Source organism: Ricinus communis, chromosome 3 (genome assembly GCF_019578655.1).
Source record: "Ricinus communis isolate WT05 ecotype wild-type chromosome 3, ASM1957865v1, whole genome shotgun sequence".
Lineage (NCBI taxonomy): Eukaryota > Viridiplantae > Streptophyta > Magnoliopsida > Malpighiales > Euphorbiaceae > Ricinus > Ricinus communis.
In genome coordinates this window covers 28,729,398-28,749,793 of record NC_063258.1, presented here as the reverse complement: position 1 = coordinate 28,749,793, position 20,396 = coordinate 28,729,398, and the positions used below count along the sequence as shown (strand labels likewise).

The 20,396-nt window shown below is 30.1% G+C and overlaps 2 protein-coding genes across 12 annotated transcripts; one reads left to right on the top strand and one right to left on the bottom strand.

Annotated features, from left to right (window-relative positions):
* Nucleotides 1-101: 101 nt before the first annotated feature.
* Nucleotides 102-3,686, top strand: LOC8281193. 10 transcript variants are annotated; one of them, XM_002516247.3, is made up of 11 exons: nucleotides 102-254; nucleotides 591-644; nucleotides 744-799; nucleotides 896-953; nucleotides 1,075-1,114; nucleotides 2,016-2,129; nucleotides 2,203-2,252; nucleotides 2,388-2,448; nucleotides 2,668-2,759; nucleotides 2,832-3,035; nucleotides 3,164-3,686. In XM_002516247.3, the coding sequence occupies exons 2-11, from the start codon at nucleotides 609-611 to the stop codon at nucleotides 3,311-3,313; spliced, it is 861 nt and encodes a 286-aa protein (XP_002516293.2). In that variant the 5' UTR covers nucleotides 102-254; nucleotides 591-608; the 3' UTR covers nucleotides 3,314-3,686. The 10 variants fall into 10 exon arrangements, with proteins under 10 accessions (XP_002516293.2, XP_015572880.2, XP_015572881.2 ...); XM_015717394.2 differs by having other exon boundaries at nucleotides 112-254; nucleotides 588-644; XM_015717395.3 differs by having other exon boundaries at nucleotides 134-258.
* Nucleotides 3,687-4,116: 430 nt separating this feature from the next.
* On the bottom strand, nucleotides 4,117-6,393 carry LOC8281194 (cytochrome P450 72A397). 2 transcript variants are annotated; one of them, XM_015717412.3, is made up of 5 exons: nucleotides 5,908-6,393; nucleotides 5,593-5,813; nucleotides 5,257-5,501; nucleotides 4,777-5,167; nucleotides 4,117-4,706 (listed from the first exon to the last, which is right to left on the bottom strand). In XM_015717412.3, exons 1-5 carry the CDS (start codon nucleotides 6,185-6,187, stop codon nucleotides 4,281-4,283), a joined length of 1,563 nt encoding a protein of 520 aa, XP_015572898.3. In that variant the 5' UTR covers nucleotides 6,188-6,393; the 3' UTR covers nucleotides 4,117-4,280. The 2 variants fall into 2 exon arrangements, with proteins under 2 accessions (XP_015572898.3, XP_048228132.1); XM_048372175.1 differs by having other exon boundaries at nucleotides 6,058-6,391.
* Nucleotides 6,394-20,396: the final 14,003 nt, after the last annotated feature.

Genomic DNA, 20,396 nt, shown 5'->3' with positions numbered 1-20,396 from the left:
TTCAAGAATTTTTTTGACAAACTAATTTCAAGTTATATATTTTACATATAATTTACGTTAAAATAAAATAAGAATAGAAGTACGTGGTGGGCTTATTGTTACTAGGTTTTTCATATAAAGGCTTGAAAGTGACCTGAGTTATTGGTTGGCCGTTTTTAGTCTCTCTCCTTACAATTGCCATTTGCCATTGCCATTGCCATTGCCATTGTCTACTCTGTTTCTCATATAAGCCCACACTTCTCAAGCTTGTATACGTAGGTTATAATACACGACTCTGCCTCTTTCGATCTCTTCTCTTTTTCTTCTTTCTTTTCTCTGACACGTAATTCTGGACTCTACTAATTTACTCACTTTATCAGAAGTATATATTCATGTTTTTAGATGATCGTTTACTGTCACTTTCTATATCCAATCTATCTTATGATCCTTTCTTGATGATCAACAAGCGTACTTGATTGTTATTCAAATTTTTTAACCAGTTAACTGTAGAGGTTTCTTTTTTTTTTTTTTTGGTTGGGGAGTGGGGTTGGGTCATTACTAAGTAATGAGTTTGAAGGTTGCTGAACATTACTCTCTTTTTTTGCTAGAAGTTTGCAAGTTCGATTGTAATGGAGTCGAAGCCGCCTCAAGATCCACCTAGGAAGGTTTTACTTCAATACCCTTTTTGTCTTTTGACGATATTTATTTTTCTTTCCAAAGAAGGTTTATAATGAATACGTATGTGCATGTTTGATATGTTGTAGCTCAAGTATATGCCTAAAGCTCCTCCACGCAGGCCACCAAAGCCTGAAGTTAAAAGGTAAGTATCACTTTAGTTAACTGAAACAATACTTGGCTGAGTTAGTTTATCAAACTTTCTTTTGTACTTTTTATTATTATTATTGGATGTTTGCAGTGAAACGGCTGAGGATGAGGATGCTACTCAGGCAATGAAGTTAATGAAACAATTTCAAGTATGCTTTTTCGTCAATTGTACAATTTGTTATCATGTTTTGATCTTAATCGGGGAAATAACTTATTCTGTTTTCATGTGCTTTCATGTTTTTATAATCGGATTTTGTACCTCTTCTATAGGAAAGGTCTATGAGAGCAAAGCCTAAAGCTGAAAAGAAAGGTAACTTAATTTCTTATGGATTGAGATTAGAATTAGTTTGTTGTCCTTCCTTGTTCATCTGAATTTGCTCAGTAGATAATTTTCCAAGTTGGTTGATTGGATGTGATTGCTATGTTGTTTTTGTCTCATACATCTTGTTGCTGTGATTGCTCAACAATTATTGAAGTAATGAGGTTAAACAATGGAATTAGACTTGTTAAAACCAGTACTTTGGTTCAAATGACTTTCTGCTCCATGCATTTTAAGGTTCAACATAGGCTTTTCTAATCATGTCATTTATGTCAGTCTATAGGCTATTGTATCTCTCTAGATGAAGTATATTCTTGTGTAAGCATATACAAAATGTGGAAAGAAGATATACAGTTATATGATATATACACAATGTACATCATGCGTGTGTGAATTTCATGAGAGGAAGAAGACATTCTTCCCAAATTCTGAACAAGCACGAGAGGAGCTGAAGGATAATTAAATTGTAGTGTAAGTTAATCAGTCTTTCATAGATGAATCTAGGGTGATCTATTTTGCAAGTGACTTTCTAACTTGTCTATAATCATGATCAGTTAAGCTAGCTAAATTCTCGTAGAAGTTGTGACCTGATGTCATTATTGTCAGAATAGCATTACTTTTAGATGTAATTTTTCTTGTGTTGAAGATTGAGATTATTCAACATATGCAAACATTAACAATTAGTCGCAGCTGATTTTCTTTACTGTTGCCAGGACAGCATCGCTATTATACCATTTTACTGACGACATGTGGATAACTTATGGTCTGCATGAATTGTGCTAGAAATACTGGAATTTTAGATTCATCATGTATGTTCTTTCATCAACAATGTGTTACTTGTCATCTTTTATTATATGAATCGCGAATCCTTGTTCCTTTGATTTGTAAACAGTGCAAGCTTCTCAAATTGCTTTTGGCTTTGGAGCTGCATCCCCTAGCATAAAATCGTATGCTGCCCCCAAAGTTGGAGCTGCAGTTAACCATAATCAGGGTTCATCTGTCAATGGTATGGGAGTTGCTCTTATCTGATTTGCTACTATTGGAGCGTTCAGGTGCTTTACAAAGCTGTATTTTCGCAGGTGGTGCTTATTCTTCAGAACTTGGTGAAAAAGAATACATTGAACCATGGGTAGGAAAACTATGACTAAAGCTTATAAGCCTTATTATTAAGGCAACTTACCTGTTTTATGCGTCTGAGTGTAAGCATTCACATATAGGTGCAATCTACTCAATTTTGTTCCTTACCTTTTTCATTCTACTGCAGAATTATTACAGTTATTATCCTGTTACTCTTCCTTTGAGAAGGCCATATTCAGGAAATCCAGGTATTTTGGGAGCTTAATCTTTCAAGAGGGATTAAATGCACTAACAAAGGCACTTGGAATAATTTCAATTTAGATGGCTGTGCCTGTTACAGAATGATAAGGCTACTAGTAGAAATAAGTGTGTGTATGCATACATTACTTGATGATTTTAGATTTTATGTTCTGTGGTTTGTATCTCTGTATTGCATTAACTTTTTCATCATCTCATATGTCTTGTAGCAACTCTCAATGCCGAGGAATTTGGGGAGGCTTCAGATACTTCAGAGTATGATGAAAATTCTACAAATTCAGCCATAAATCTTGGTTTAATGGTTGGTAAAGTGACAGTCATCTACTCCTACTAGTTTAATTTCATTCTCAACCTTCTGATGTTTTGCTGGCAGGAAGAAAACGTAGAGGCAAATATGTTCTTTCTTCAGTTACCACCAACAGTGCCTATGATAAAGCGCTTAGCTACTGCGGATGGCCATAAAGTGAAGGAGGAGAAGACCTGCAAATTAGACGAGTTACCAGCTGGCCACATGGGTAAAATGCTAGTGTACAGGAGCGGTGCAGTTAAGCTGAAGCTCGGTGACACCCTTTATGATGTAAGTACTGAGAACAACTATGAATTATCATATATACATCTCCCTAGTGGGACACGGTGTGATGAAGTCTGAATTTTATGTAGTTGGGAAAACATCAGCTCTCATCATATATAGTAAAATGCGTGCAGGTCTCCCCAGGCTTAGATTTTGCTTTTGCTCAAGATATCGCAGCTATCAATACCGCAGAGAAGCATTGTTGTGTTGTTGCAGAGATTGACAAGCATGCCATAGTAACCCCAGATGTGGATGCCATCATCAATAGTATGGCTGATTTGTGATAGTATTTTGCTTCTTTTATACATATAAAACTGATAGGTCTTAAGTTTTTCTTTGAGGCATAAGAATCTTTCATTTTCATGTATTCAACATCTCTTCATCATAAACAATAAAATGGGAGGAGGGGGTAAGGGGTTGTCAAAGACGGGGGAAAAGTTGCTGTATGGACTAGACTTTTAAGGGAGTCATAGAAGCAAAGTCTATCGCCGCACCGAATCTGCAGTCTTTTCTTCTGAGTCATTCAAGGTTTTTTGGTTGGAGTATATTTAACTTGTCGCAGACACCATTTTTTGATACTTAGAATACATACAAGTCAAAATTATAATGTGACTCTATGAACCAGGGTTTTATCATTTAGAATTTTTTTCCTTTTCATTTCTTGAACTCCTGTATGAAATTTGAAATGTTTGTGTGCTCTTATATGCTTAAAATAATCGATAATCAATTTTGTTCTAAAACAACTGATAATGATAATGCTAACAGAAATCTCATAACTTTCATCCTCTTGATCCACGATACTTGATTTCTTACTTGGTGATAGTCTTAGGAAAACCCTACTATTAAATGCACAAATGTTATTTGCAGTCAGCCTAGCGCATGTATTTGCTTGGAAGCTTTTCATTTTACAGTTGATGAAGCATTTCAAGCATGCACTACGTCCCCTGTTTGGATCCAGAGCCAAATTTGTAAGGTATCTCATTAGAATGTGAACTAATCTGTGGCTATGAAGGATTATGTTGTGGGAAAACAGTATGTGATCTCATTGTCCACATGGGAGCATAAATTATGCTAATAACAGGAAATATTTACTCAAAAGCAAAAATCTTAAGGATTTATTTCTGGAATCTAATCTACTAGGAAACATTAGAACTCAATTGCAACAATCAGGCACACATGGGAATAGTCTTTAGAGACGGAAGACATTATTCACAAGATGCAAGTCATTATGACAATGAATTACGAGGCAATTTATACTTGGTGTATTATAAGTTGAGCTCCACGCTGTGGCTGCAGTGTCATAACAGTATAGGGGGCATGAGCATACGAAGGTGACAGTTCGAATGAGAAATGCTGTAGAATCATAGCCAAAACTGTCTTAGCTTCTAACAAAGAAAAGCTTTGGCCAATACAGATCCTTGGACCCCAACCAAAAGGAAAGAATGCCAAATGATCTTTAGATGCCTTTGTGATTCCTGCAGCAAATCTCTCTGGTTTAAATTCTTCTGCATCATCACCCCAGAACTCAGGATCACGGTGAATTAGCATTGTGGGCAGAGTAATGTCAACTCCTGCTGGAATACTGATATCTCCTATCTTGGTTGCCTCTCGAGCATGTTGATATAGAGCAATTGCTGGTGGATATAACCTCAACACTTCATTCAGAATCATTGTTACCTGCAGGATATAAACTTTAGACATTAACATTGCACATTAATGAAGATTATATGTAGAAATAAATACTGACAGTCTTGAGATGTGTCAAAGCTTCAAAATCAGGTTCTTTCTTTCCACAAACTTGTAGAACTTCTTCCCTCGCCTTTTCTTGCCAGTCTTGGTGCATAGCTAAAACTATAATCGTCCATGTTAACAAGCTTGAGGTTGTTTCTTGGCCAGCTAGGTAGAAAACCTTGCACTCCTCTATTACCTCTTCAATTGTCAATCCATCACTTCTTCTTCCACTTTCATTTCCTGAACTATTCTGTTCACTAGAGTGCAAAAGCAAACTTAGCAAGTCATCAACCTTGGATTGCCCAGTTCTCATTGCATTCTGTTTCCTCTCAACTATATCTCTCAGCATTGATGTAATTTCTATATTCAACTTCTTTCTCCTCCGGTTCTTCTTTGTAGGAACAAATCTGCAAAGTTAGGAACAAATGCTGTAACTAATCCTTTTCTTCAATCATCTAAGGCCGAGCTATACATAGACCTTGCAATTAGGCAATACCTGAAACCAGGAATATATAAGGTCTGCATTGCTTCTATTGTCAGCATCATCAACTCATGTTGAAGTTCAAATATCTTTTTTCCTTCTTCATAATTGCTTCCAAATGCTGCCCGTGAAATGATATCCTTGGCTACTTTTTGAATCTCTGGCCAGACATCCACTTCACAAGTTTCTTGATGATTAATCATCTTCTTCCACTCTTCTATCATTTTGTTGCAACTGATTACAAATACTGGTACCATCCCCTTCAAAAGAAATTCAAAGCAAGCAGAGAGAAGTAAATATATAATATCCACTCTAATTACATCCTTCAGCGTGGTGTTATACTAATCTAACCTTAAGCTTTTCCAAGTGAAAAGCAGGATTTATCAATCTTCTGTGTATAGCCCACTTCTCGCCCTCTAAAACTGTCAATCCTCTTGCAAGAATTAGAATTAGTGGGTTCAACGGTGGCTTCTGAATGTGACCTAGTTTGTTAGACAACACTTCTTTCATTAGTTCAGGGTCTGAAATGATCAACCTTGGCGTTTTCCCATTCCAAAACATTGATATTTTCCCTGTCAAAGACAGAACCAAAAGAAACAACAAAATCCGACACATGAGAACTTTTTGCAACAAACACACATTACCCTAATCACTGATGATGCTTACCATACTTCTGAACAGTATTGAAAGTAAATGGATCTACTCGTTGAACAATCTTATGGTTTAGATTAACAGGTTTGGACCATGCTTCAGTTATCATTTTTATGAAGTCTTTCATATCCCCAACCAAGAGCTTGTAAGGTGTGCCATCTATACCTTGCTGCCTTAACCTCCTCTCCAGCCACTTAGGTTTCCACCAGATGGAGTAGAGAGCTTTCCCAGCTCCATAGATTGCAAGAAATAGTAAAGAAAAAGGCATTAAAGAGTATAAAACAAGGTCATCCATGAGCAAAAACAAGAACAGATTCTTGTCTCATGTAATTTTTGGGTTTCTTGTATATGTTTAATCAGTGGCTGCTTATATGTTATTTGTTCCTCAATATATATATCCACATAGAGAGGGAGAGAGAGAGAAAGCCATACTGCTGTCTCATTTAATTGTAAGAGATGATTGAAGTTTCTGTATTATTACCAGTCAAAGCTTCTTTCTCTTTTGAAAAGTATAATAATGAAGTTAAATTAATATAATGTTTCTTGGAGAAAAAGATATTCCTATTCCTTCTCCTTCAAACTGGTACTGGATTTATTACTACTTATATTCTTACATTTACGAAGAAAAGTTGGATAAGATGAGTAGGATCTGTTTTCCTGGGCGTGAGGACCAAGCATGAAGACTCTACTCTATGGAGGCTTCTAAAAGCTTTGGATAAATTATTGTATCTGGCTTTGACGTTTGTGCTTACTCTGCAAGAAAAGCTTCTTCATTTATTTTTGATTTGTAGCCTTTATCTATATTTCTTAAAGTTCTTGTATTGGATTGAAGATGCGTGCTGGTTCTTACCTTTGTATTTATATGCATTTTTTTACTATCTTTTGGACCTTTTTGTTTTCGTGAAATAGTTCTTCAAATTGGTGATTGATGATACTTAACAAACCAAAAGGATTACCATATCCCATTTTTATTCTTTTACGCTGCTCTATTCAATGATTTTGTAGAATAATAAATTTTAATACAATTATATATTCAATTCACTCTTTATATATATATATATATATATATATATATATATATATATATATATATATATATATATATATATATATATTAAAATCTTCATTTTCTATTTTTATTTTATATTTAATAATTACAATTTATACACTTATTGATTATTTTTTACTTTTTATTAGTAAAAATGAAAAAATAAAATTATTAATATTTATAAAAATAAAAATAAAATATTTTTATTATTCTTTAAAATAAAAAGAACTGTTGGAAATGCACTTATTATTCCGTATTAAATGACTTAAAGTACACGTAACTTTTTAATTAAATTAAAAATTCTACATTTTGTGGATACACGACAACTAATAAGAGAGTGACGCGTATATAAGTGTGGTATTAAATGATTAATATATATAATATTATTTAAAACTAATAAGTATATGTGAATCGGCTATTAATTTAGTGTATAAGTGAAACATATACCATAACTATCCAAAATTATAATCAAAACAAAACCCTTTGAAGACATGATTTCTGCTCGGGGAAGAGACCAGAATTGAGTGCTGCAAGCATTGTCTCCTGTATTTGTGCTTTTCAACAACATATACCAAAACACCCTTCTCTCTCTCTCTCCCTGTTTCCTTTTGTTCTTTTATTTTTCCATGTAATTCGAGCAAACTCAGATGAAGGAGAATTATCAAGTATGTATTGATTTTTGTTATCTACAAGAAGATATGTGGGAGACCATTAAGGACCAAAGGTTAACGATTCATTAATTAATATTATGATAATTCCATTTTTAGCAAATTGCTTCCTTAACATCTCTTATTTGGTATTGATAATTAAACTTATTGGTTTTAATATTATTAATTAATTTATCCTACATGCATCATATATTTTAAGGATTCATCTTTATCTCCATCTGATCTAATAATAATAATAATAATAATGAAAAGTTTATAACAGTATATTTTAATATGCATAATTAGATATTTTTTTTAACTATTTATTAGAATAAAGTAAAATAAATTCTTAACATACGACTAACTTATAAGTTAATATTATTAATTACATTATCTTTCTTACTTCTATAGGAGTGTACAGAAGAGAAATGTCTTCGGAACTCAAGATCGCATTTTCTTTTTCTTATGAGTCAAATTCAGGTTTGAAAATCTTTCATTTGGGCTTGCAATATGGGCTCTGATTTACAAATAAAGACCCAAAAAATCTTAAGCCCTGGAGAACATGGGCCTAATAGCAAAGATGCTCCCGAAGTTGCTCTCATCATCTCACACAGTTAGACTCCCTAAATATTGTATCACATCGTTACATGGGTAGATTATTTTTTTTTCTATTTAAATAAAAAAGATTGATATATATTTAAAATTTTATTTATACGCGGTCATTCATCCAGTAAAAAATGGAAGAATGTAAAGAACAAACCTATACACAGGTTTCATGAACATGCACTTCAAGATGAGCACTGCATTGTTATGCACTATGTCTGCTTTCTTTTTTAGTTAATTATTCTGCCAGCCATTTGCCACAGAATTATCTAATTGGAAATACCTTTCTTTTCATTTTTATTTTGCAGCCAATCTTTAGCTTTCTTCTCACTGCCAGATGAAAAACTATTAGTAAGGATAACCAGAAAAGACAAGACTTGACCGTTATTCAGACAATTAAAAATGATATATGCCTGTTATTTTCCTTAAATAATCATAAACTGAAATGACATTTTTAATAAAATAAGCATTCTATGTTCCTTGATTGAGATATTATTAGGCTTCGATCCATAAGTACGACGTTAACATGAAGATCAAATAATTGTACATTTATAAAAATATATAATTCCTTAGAATGGAGATTAACCATATATAATTAGTTCTAATTATGATGTACAATGTTAGTATAGCAAGAAATTTTTGTTTTTTTTTTAAAGTTAGTATACAAAATTTTTAAAATAAATAAATTTTCCCGCCTGATGTAATAAAAAAAATTACCATTTTAATTGTTTATATTAATCTATTAATTAATAGAATTAGTTTGTGTATACATTATAAAACTATAAAGAGTTAACATAAAAAGAAAATGATTAATGTTGCAAACACATATGTGAGAATTTGATATCAAACGAAAAATACTAAATATTTATTATTTTTTGTCTCACCTCCTCTCTCCACCGTATCAAACACTAATCGTCCAGCTACAAAGATTTGGCTGTGGCCCACTAAGTGTGCAGTTAGATTTGTCTAGAGTTGTTTTAATTGCATGGAATTTAGAACTTTAGCATTTAATTATTATAAAATTGTCATGGCAACAAGTATCAACTTCAATTATGTACTTTTGTTCACATTAAATAATCAGAAATATTTATTTATTTTTATTTATTTTGTGTCAATTCTCTTAAGATTTTGATAATATATATATATATATATAAAATGTGTGTAACTGTTAGTTAGTTTGTTTTGAACTGAATTGTTAGTTATAAGGCTAGTAGTTATTGTTTTCATGAAAACGTTATTTTAATGCACCACATGGCCTATTTGCTGCACCGTACTGACGTTTACCCGCCATTCAATTCAATTTAACACGCATGAAGGCCTGAAAGGACGATGTGATCGGGCTCTTCTACAGCTATCGGGAAACCCGATTCGGCCGGGCTGGCTTGTGACGAGATATACATTATGGCAACGTGACTCTGTTTCAGCCACATAGGTCCAGCATTGATTGAAAGGATTAGGCATTAACAGAAAACATGCAAGGTTTCGCAGCTGCAGATATTAATAATGAAGGAGAATCATTACTATTGAATCGAATATATTTTATCCCATCTTGACATCTTCAGCTCTCCACTTTGCTCTACTTCAGTTCCTGCATCTTCCACCGATTGAGCCATGCGCAGCAGCAGCACAAAATTAAGTTTCCCAACAAAACTTCATGTCATTGTACAAACTGCTAATAACTATTGAAACCTGCTATCTAAAGCACGTAATTGATCTTATAATGCAAGAAAAAGAAAAACCAGCAATAGTAATAATAAAGTCCTAATTAGCTAAAACTGCGGTGATGTAAGGCGTGCTTGCAGACAGAAGGGTTTCAGTAACAAGTAGGTTTAACCATTTACTTTTACCCTATATTTCATCAACTAGGGTTTCGTTGCTTCCTTTATATATCTTACTACTTCTCATGGGTCCATGCTGGTTTCTCTGCCGGATAGTATTTTCTAAGACTTTCACCTGCCAACCTGCACCACTACCATTTCTTATAACTAATTAAGTTTTCAATTATATCACAAAATAGATTTTACTATCGAGATTATGTAATAAAATTCTTATTTATGTAGCTAATCAATTATCAAAGGAAAGAAAATATCTAATTAAATGCAATTAAGAATATTCTATTCTATAGATGCCTTTAAGGGAAATCGAGGTTGTGCTAGATTTAATGCACATTGCAAGTACCAAATAATTGTTGATTTAGTACTGCTTCTTGTATTGTACTATCCATTTTAGGTTGTATTATTTTCTAGTTGTACTTTTTTCTTTAAATGTAAATTTGAGAGTCTAGAGTGTTTTTTTTTCACAGAATTGTGTTGCCCAAACTTAATTTTGGATATATTTAGAGAACCCTAATGGCTTCTGTAGTTGGTAGCATTATATTAAAATTAATTAATAGAACTATCATTATAATTGTCAAAACTCATATTAAAAAGTTAATTAATAGAATTACCATTATTACAATTAAAACATTTATCAGAATCGCATGACCAAGTTAATCTACTGTCTTAACTATACTTCCAGTATGCTATAAGATACTAATTAATAATCCAATCCCAATAGTTATGGTAGAATCCCTAAGAATATTGGTGAATGCACTAATCACGTAAGAAAAATAAATACGCACACAAGGACTTCAATTCAAATGAGGCTCTGGCCACCTCTCTTTTTTCTTTCTCTCATTTTATTGAAATTTTATATTTTTAGCTTATTATCAATCACTTTTAGATGAACGGTAGTTATTTTTTCTTAGTTTATATTAAATATTTTTAATAAATAAATATTAGTATTTTTATTAAAAAAATTATAGTTATTCATTTTAGGAGTGTTATATTCTTTTATAGAAATTTTATGGTTTTCCATTATAAAAAATTTGAGTTCTCCCTCTGTGGAAATAATTAAATAAAAATTCAATCCAACATTCAAAAAATTAAACTCATCAAAATATATTTATAATACTACTGAGTTTAGCATGCTTCTTACAAAATTGTAATTTACTACTTTATTAATATAATTAATGATTATTATAAATAAATATTTTTATATTAATTTTTTTACGTGTGATATTTATTTTTATCTCTTATTTTATTAATCATTATCAATAAAATATCCATATTTCTCCCAAAAAAGTTCAAATAAAACTAAATAGTGTATTTAGAAATGCATTTCCCAAACCATCATTCTGAAAAGCATATTGTTTTTTATAAGAACAATAAAATAAAATAAACATTCAAAACAGGTTGTTAAAAGGCAATAAAGTATAAACCCCTCATTATTTTTAGCTTGATCAGGACATCAAATTTTTGCTTTCTTTTTATAGGAGGAGCCGCAAGAGAAATGCCCTTAAAACTGGAAGAGTATTTTTCTTATTAACTCAATTCAGCTTTAGAAAATCTATGATTTGGTCGGGCTTGCCATATAATAAGCTTTGAGAATTGCAGGCTCTGATTACAATTAAGACTCCAACTTTTAGGTCCTGGAAAACAACTCCAGTTAAATGGGCCTAAATACAAACACCTCACCTAAAACTCACTCCTTCAATTCTAAATGATTGTATTTTTCTCCTTTCATCGGTCTCAGATTTAATTCACTCATAAATAGTTTAATAAATAATTATCAGAAATATGTTTCATTAACTGACAGGTATTTCTGCATATTATCAATTCTCCCATATTTTCACTTTGAAATCGTAGTTTTTAACAAAGGTATTTTGGAAAAAAATGATAACAAATTAATGATATTAATTTAAAAAATTCATATCTTAGTCCACATGCAAATTAAAAAAAATGCACTCTTAAGTTAGAATAAAGGAAGTAGTCTTTATTATCAATTTATTTCTTATATATTATATTAAACTGTTATATGAATAATATATAGTTAAATAATTATATTATACATTTCACTCGTTCAAAGTATAGTACACTTAAAATAACTAAGATAAATTTACTCTATTTCAATAAAGAACTAAATTATGAATTGCCAAGTATAGTATATAGCATATGGTCGGATCAACCGAGGAAGCCTAAGCAAAGAAAAAAAAGTTATCCTAATACATAGAAATCTATTTTAATATTGTACTTGAAACTTTATATTCTCAATACATAATATAGGTAATTCATTCAATCCATTTTTTAAATATTCAGTTGAACTAAAATCACAGCAAAAATAACAAACACCAATAATAAGAGAAATTCCTATTTTTCTATATCAAATCAATTATTAACCATATAATAAATAAATAAAAATAAAAATTAAAAACAATAAGATTAAGTATATAAAACAACAAAATCAGCGAGTCAAAATATGTGCAATGCATTGATAAATAACTAATTTAAAACAGATTTTTAAAATAAAATAAAAAAATTATAAGAGAACGATAAATTGAATTTAAAAGCTTATTTAAGTCATGAATGTATAGTGAGAATAAATTAGTGGTGCAATGGGTTTGTTGTTTAAAAAGAAAAAACAAAACGTCGATTTTCTTGGGGCAGACCACTCAATTTTTTTAAGCAGCTGCCTCAAGCACCCACCGCCCCAAATCTATACATAGATTTGATGATTATATAATATTGCTTTAACTCTGAGCATTGCATGTTATGCCACCTTTCTTTTTATTTTCTTATTCTTTATTTATTCATTTCATTCCCCACATAGCACACTTTACAGTGGCAAATAATGAAACTACTAATATCATATTACGTTAGAAAGCACAACAACAACAAAAAGAAAAAAAAATATTGATATGTAAAACACACAAAAAAAGGACAAGAATTGCCCATGATTTTGACTATTATAAAGTTAAATACACGTATCATATAATGTGTCTAAATTAGTACTGATAAGTGTACGAATCGAATGGTAGTTTGGATAAACTCACCATGAGATCGATCTCATAAAGAATTGTAGAGCATATATTATAAAAACTAACTATCAGACAAATTACTGAAAGTAAATATAAACACTCTAAGCCGATGATGTTTTGAGAATGATCTTAGTTTAATAAAAAAAATTAAATAATTAGAAAGTAAATATGCAACTAAAATGATTAATATGAACTATATGATAAAATAGCATTTAGTCTAGCTTTTACTTAGTAATCTCCTTAATTCCCTTAAGTCCTAATTTAACAAATGAGATGGTGATATGTATTTTTCCTAAATCACTCAAGCTAATGATGCAACTTAGGTTTCTTATACCAACATAGATTAAAATAAAGATGATGTTTCTAATACTTTTAACCTAAAGATTTTCATAACACATTATTACTACTAAATTGATATGATAGTCAATAAATAATAATAGATGAAACTAATGAACATATGAAAGCAAAGAAATCATTCATTAAACTCAAAATATAAAAGGTTCATACATAAGTAAAAAGCCAAACTAAACACTTATGGGACTTAGCCTAACATACTTAGTCTAACAATCATTGTAATTAAATAGAAAGACTTAAAATTCATAAAACAGAAAACTAAAATTTCCTCAAAGTTCAAAGGCTCTTTAAGGAATGAATAAGATTGATCCTCTTCCTCCACGTCTTCGAAAAACTTATATGATTCTTCAAAAAATGATGCAACACAAGCTAGCAATATGTCAAAGATAATCCTCTGCAGAATTTTCTGCAGAGAATAATAGAACCCTTCTCCAGAGAAATTCAATAGCTGAAGAACTCTCTGTTCTAATTCACTTCTACTCCTTGTAGAGATTCCCTTTTTAGAGTTCTTTTCTCCACACACAACTCCTATAGTTTATCCTTTATTGTCCTAAACAAATTAAACATCTCAAAAGATAATTATCCACTAATTACATAATAATTACTTAAACTCTCCTTTTTGGGCCTTAATGAATTAAGCTAGGCTCAAACTATTAATAGCCCACGTGTTTTTGATTCTCGAGCCTTTAATAGCCGCAGTCCAATTAACGTCCATTAGTGCGTTTTTAGCTCAAATCTCATATTTTGCATTATTTTTTGAATTTAGACAAGAAAAATAAAAGTGAGGTGAAACACATCTTTATACCATATTATATATAGAAATAAATTATTAAAGCTCTAAAATACCATTAAATATCTATATATAATTTAGATCGATCAATATATATTAAATTTTAAAAAATTAATTATAATTATGATATATAACTAAAGTATATATATATATTATGGAGATGGTTAATGGGAAGAGATTTTATAACTTAATTAGCATTTGAAATGAAAAAAGAAAATCAATTGTATATATAATTTTGTTATTCTTAACAAACATTCAATAAGGTAGGAAGAGAATTAAAGTGAAGAAAGAGTACAATAATTGATTAAGATAAGAAATTGACATCCGACTGAAATGTTACAAATTTCTTAATTACAACATTGATATTGTCGTGCGCACTGGAATATGCCATTTGAATACATCCGCACAATCAAATTTGTATACTTTTGGTTCTCAAAATTAAAAAGTAAAAACAAACCCATGAAACTTCTTTTTTCTTTTTCTTTTTGGTGTGAAGTTATTTAAAAACTATACAATAATAATAATAATAATAATGTTTGTAACTGTTAGATTGTTATGAACTGAATTGTTAGTTATAAGGCTAGTAGATATCAATTTCAATTCAATTCTTATGAAAACGTTCTTTTAATGCACCAAATCCCCTACTTCCTACACTACACCGACTTTTACCCGCCATTCCATTCAGTTCAATTTATCCTATAATTGCTTTCAATATTCCAAACAGTTCAATAAACATGTATTAATTTTAAATATATAAAAAAAATTAATATAATTATCTAATAAAAATATAAAATATCAGCTCTATTAACTTATACAAGTCTCAAGTTATTGTCGAACCCAATGTGCAACCCCTCCTTTTCTTTTATAATGTATTTTCTTTGTTCTCTGCTATAATTAAATATATTCCAGTGCTTTTTTCTTTTTCAGAAAAAATATTTTTTTATAAAACTTTAAAAGGTGAGGGAGAAGGAAAAAAAAATGATAAGAATTGACAAGGTATCAATAATTAATTAATGCCCACATGGCAAACCTAGGTCTTTGCCTCATTGACATAGGATGGTCCCTAATATTTGCCACTTGGTGAAGTCACAGTCCTTTCTGTAACAATAGAAATACTAATAATGAATCTCACGTGCAAAATATAAGATTGAAATGTCAATTAGTAAATTTCATTACAGACAGAGGAATATAAGGTGCTTATGATTTTCATTGCATTTCTTTTTGTAAGTGGGAGATAGTGACAAATGATCATGGGTAGACTGAGATCGAGAAGGTTATGTTAAACCCAATTGCAATTATAAAAAAATAAAAATTGTAATTTTAATATTCAAATGATTTATTATAATGAGTCATTTTATAAAATAAATTCTTTTTCTTAATATAAATTTCAAAAAAATTGATTCTCTACTCCATTTTTAATTATATATCTATTAACAAAGTTTTAAATTTTTTTAAATATTAATGCCTGTAATAAAAGTAAAATGCATAAAATATAATAACTGTATTAAACTTATTAAATTTATTTGATTTTAAATTTAATTACTAAAGTAAGATGCTACTTTTATACAAATATTTTTTTTTTCTTTAAATAGAATTTGGCCGGATTGTTTGAAAGTGAAAGGATTACAGTCAGAATTTCAGCACCATTTAGCAATTGAAATGGAAAATTGGATACCATGTGAACCCACTAAAATACATCATTGTCATACTTTTCATGTACTGGCGTGCATGGAAATAAAATAGTTTTATGTAAGTTAAAAATGTGGAATCCGAAAGAAGAAATATGCATTATTTTATTTTAGCTCAAATCTAATTAACGACCTTCAAATTTTATTTTTAAAAGAATTGATTTGGAAGTATCCTAAAAATTAAATGATAAATTAATTTAATGCCGCCAACTTTGACATTGAATACGTCAAATTTATCAAGTGGTATTAAATTGTGATGATCTTCCAGTGATTTATTCGTTGATATCATGTATATATAATTAAAATATTTTAATAATTTATTAATATATTTTATATGTATATAATATATAAAAATATGTATTTTTTACTTCACTTTAGTTCTTTTATCTAATTTCAAGTGATAATAGTAAAAAAGATAAAATATGAAAAAAAATACATAAATAGACTTTAATTGGACTGCAATTGTCAAATACTCAGAATAAAGACATGTGAACTACCAATATCACGGGTCTAGTTGAATTCATCAAAGCCCACGAAGGGAAAATTAATTAGTTATGACATAATTAAGGATAGTTATCTCTTAAGTTGTCTATTTTGTTTGGGACAGTGAAAATAATAACTATAGTAGTGTTATACCGAGAAAATGGCTTTAAAAAAAAATTCTATAAAAAGTAGACTTTAATTAAACAAGGAAGGATCTATTACTATTCTCTCTGTGAATTTCCTACAGTTCATCTGATACAACATTTAATTAGTTTTTATATTGTTCTTTTAAAAACCAGAGAAGCTTTTTAGGATATAGAGAGTGCGGATCAATCTTTTTCAGTCTTTGAAGAATTTCTGGATTTTGAGGGAGTTTTAATTTTCTGTCTTATATATCTTATGTATTTCTATTTAATTACAATGACTATTGGATTAAATATGTCAAACTAAGTTCCGCAAGTGTTTAGTTTGGCTTTTTATTCATGTATCAAGCTTATATATTATGAGTTTAATAAATGATTTCTTTACTTTCATATATGTATTAATTTCACCTATTATTATTGATTGACCATGATATCAATTTAATAGTAATATTTTTTATGAAAATCTTTAGGCTAAAATTATTAGAAACATTAACTTTACTTTAATTTATGTTGGTATAAGAAACATATATTGCATCATTAGTTTGAGTGATTTAGGGAAATGACACATTACCATCTCATTCATTAAATTGAACGTAAGAGAGATAAGGAAATTACTAAATTTAAGCTAAACTAAATGTTATTTTATTATATAGTTTACATTAATCATTCCAGTTGCATATTTATTTTCTAGTTATTTAATTTCTTTTTAAAATTTTAAAATCATTCTCAAAATATTAGCTTAGATTGTTTAGATTTATTTTAGTATTTTGTGTGATAATTAGTTTTTATAATATATATTCTAAATTTTTTTATAAAATCGACTTCGTGATAAAAATTTTCATACTATCATTCGATTCATACATTTACGAGTTTCCTTTACAAATCAACAATCAAGCATTGTGACCCAAAAATGTTTGATAATTTCCAATCATTCACTAAAAGATAGTGAAATTATTTATTTCAAAAAATTATTTTATAAAATAATATTTCAATAAATCTTTTCTTTTTAAATATAAAGTGAATTATGAAACTAAATAGAACTATAAATTTTCATAAATTTTATTAATGACATTTTAATTATGTTTTTTTGTTGGTTAAAACTAAAAATTAAAGGTTAAATATTTTAATACTTATTAAAATAAAAATAAAATAAAAAAATATATGTTAAACTTAAATAAAAAAATTATATTTATATATAACTATTTTTAAATATATTTTAATATATAGATAATATTTTTTAAAATAAAAAGCGCCTATTGTAAATGTTTAAAAAGAATATTATAAAGTAGTATACTTTAACTGCATGTATAATAGACGAATTAAGTTTTCTTCAATTTTGAACCTCACATACCATTGAATGCTGAAATCGCTATCTAAAGGCAATGAACGCACATCCTTTTGTCTTCTTCTTCTTCTTATTTTTCTTTGTCTAAAATGGTTTTTATTTTATCTTTTCTCTGTTTTCTTGCACCAAAACCAAAGGACAATAGTGAGCAATTATTGTGTAGAATTTAACAAAGAGAAAAGTCTAAATTAAGAGAAGGGGCCCGGCCATCCACCGTAGTTCATTGACTGATGTGAAGTTCTGCCAGAGGAGTTTGATTCGCAATCAAAATTTCTGTGAAAGAGAGGGGGAATAGCACTAAATCGTATAAATTCAAAGCCTCAACAGCATTGTTAATTCAATTCGAGGGCTCAATAGACAATAGCAAAAAGCTGTGCCCAAGTTCAGGAGCCTTTTTAATGGGTTTCACCTAACAATTATTGATTATTATTATGGGTTATCATTATCACCTAACAAGTTCAGGAGCCTTTTAATAAGTTATAATAACAATAACAAGGAAAGCCTTCTTGCTTGGAGGAATTTGTCGACGAATTACTGACCATGAATTGAATTTAAAATAATAGTTAACAAAGTTTCTACCTATACTAATTAAATCTAATAAGGTTTAAAATGTTATTGTATTTGTATTGGCTATCTAATATATCATGCCAAGTCTGGGTGTGATCTCCACCAGTGGTTCGATGGACATTAAATTGTACGGTGCTCATTGAAAAAGAACAAAAAGGAAATGCAAAGGACAAATTAGATACATATATATATATGGATATGGAAGAGCCAAGCCCCTAAGAGCTCCAACCCCTTTAGACTAGCCTAGGTGCATAAGACAGCCTTACCCAGCTTTGGGAGATGTCCTGTCCCAATTTCGGTGACTATAAGGATGAGGTTCATTTATTGTGTTGCCTTGCCCATGAACGCAGCCTATTACCTTTTTAGGTAGGAGTTGTCAATTTGTAACTAGAACCGCATCTTTTGTTTTGATTCTTTATCGTGCAAGTGAAACTAGCTTTTACAAAGATAAATATGGCTTTGGTTCCAAACTAAACTGGATTTTAGTTTAAGAATCGAACTATTTTGTTTTAAATTTAAGAAATTAATAATAATAAAAAACTACTTTTAATTTTACTAATTTCTTTTAGGGATTCGAATGCGACTTTTGTTCAGATTCAATAAAAGAGGGACTAAAATTGAACTAGTATCTTTTATGAGTTAAAATCAGGTTGAAACTGAAATTACAGTTCCAACGTGATTTTTTTTACCGGATTTGGAATTGGTAGAATCAATGTAAATTTTGATGCAGGTACATATTTAGAAAGGATCCATGACAGTAGTCCCCCGAGATAATGGAAAAGGAATTTCATGGTTAAGTACAGATAGACAAATCTTGCATATTCCTGATCTAACTCTCTTGGAAGCATGGCTGTAAAGCAGCATGATATTGGCAGCTGATATAGAAAATGATACTGAAGTCATACTTGAAGCTCTGAATGGCCTGAGCGTGCCTCTGCAGAAATTCAATTGGTTATAGGCATCAGCGCAGAACTTAAATGAACGTCAAATTCATGCAACTGAGCTGCCTTTGTTGCCAAGAAAAAGCCCTTTTTGATAGGTTTTTATGCTTTGATGGTCAATGCAGACGCGGCCGCAAAATATTATTAGTTGTAATAACTTTTAGTTGTCTGGTTATACTAAAAAACCTCCATTTAGTATGAAAGAGTTCGTCACAACTAACTCTAGATATATTTACATAAAAAAAAAAAAAATCAGAATCTTAGTTTCTATTTCTGTCATTTAACTCTTTATTTATTATATAAATTGATTCTTGTTCTATACCACTTCTAATCGTAATTAATGTTTCATTTGAGGAAATTATTATCCGATCTTATAACTAGGAAATTGTTTAAACAACAATTAGTGAAGTTAAAATAAGAGCATTGGGGTGTTACATTTATTCAAATAAGGAGAAAAACCAGCCTTAAGTGAAAATGCTCAAGTTTGGTGGAAATCCCTTCCTGAATGTCTTCTTTTTTAATTTATTTATGGGTTACAAGTGAGTGTCATCTTTGAATGCAAAGAAAGAGTAGGGTCATATGTAGTAAAATTCCTGAAAGCTCATCAAATGCAGAAGCAGAACTCGCAAGACTATCTGGAAAACCGAACTGAGCAGGCTAACAAGACAGACGACCGAGTACAAGAATGATGACTGATTCTTTTACCCTAACTGAAACTTATTTATTTATTTAATTAAGAATATGACATATCAACTTTTAGGCACAGTTTTATATATCCTGCAATAAACTTTTGAAGCAGGCTATAATATAACCTAATACCTCTTAAAGCAACTCCAGAGAGTCTCGACTTTTCGGGAACAAAACATCCGAAGAAAGAAAGAAAGAAAGAAATAAATAAGGTGCCCACATGCACGAAGGCAAAGGGACTTATTCTCCTTTATATACATAGAGGCGTTTTATAATTCAATGACATATATATACTACTTAAAGCCACGTGTCTTTTTTTTATATTATTATTTAAAGATAAATCACTCAAATTA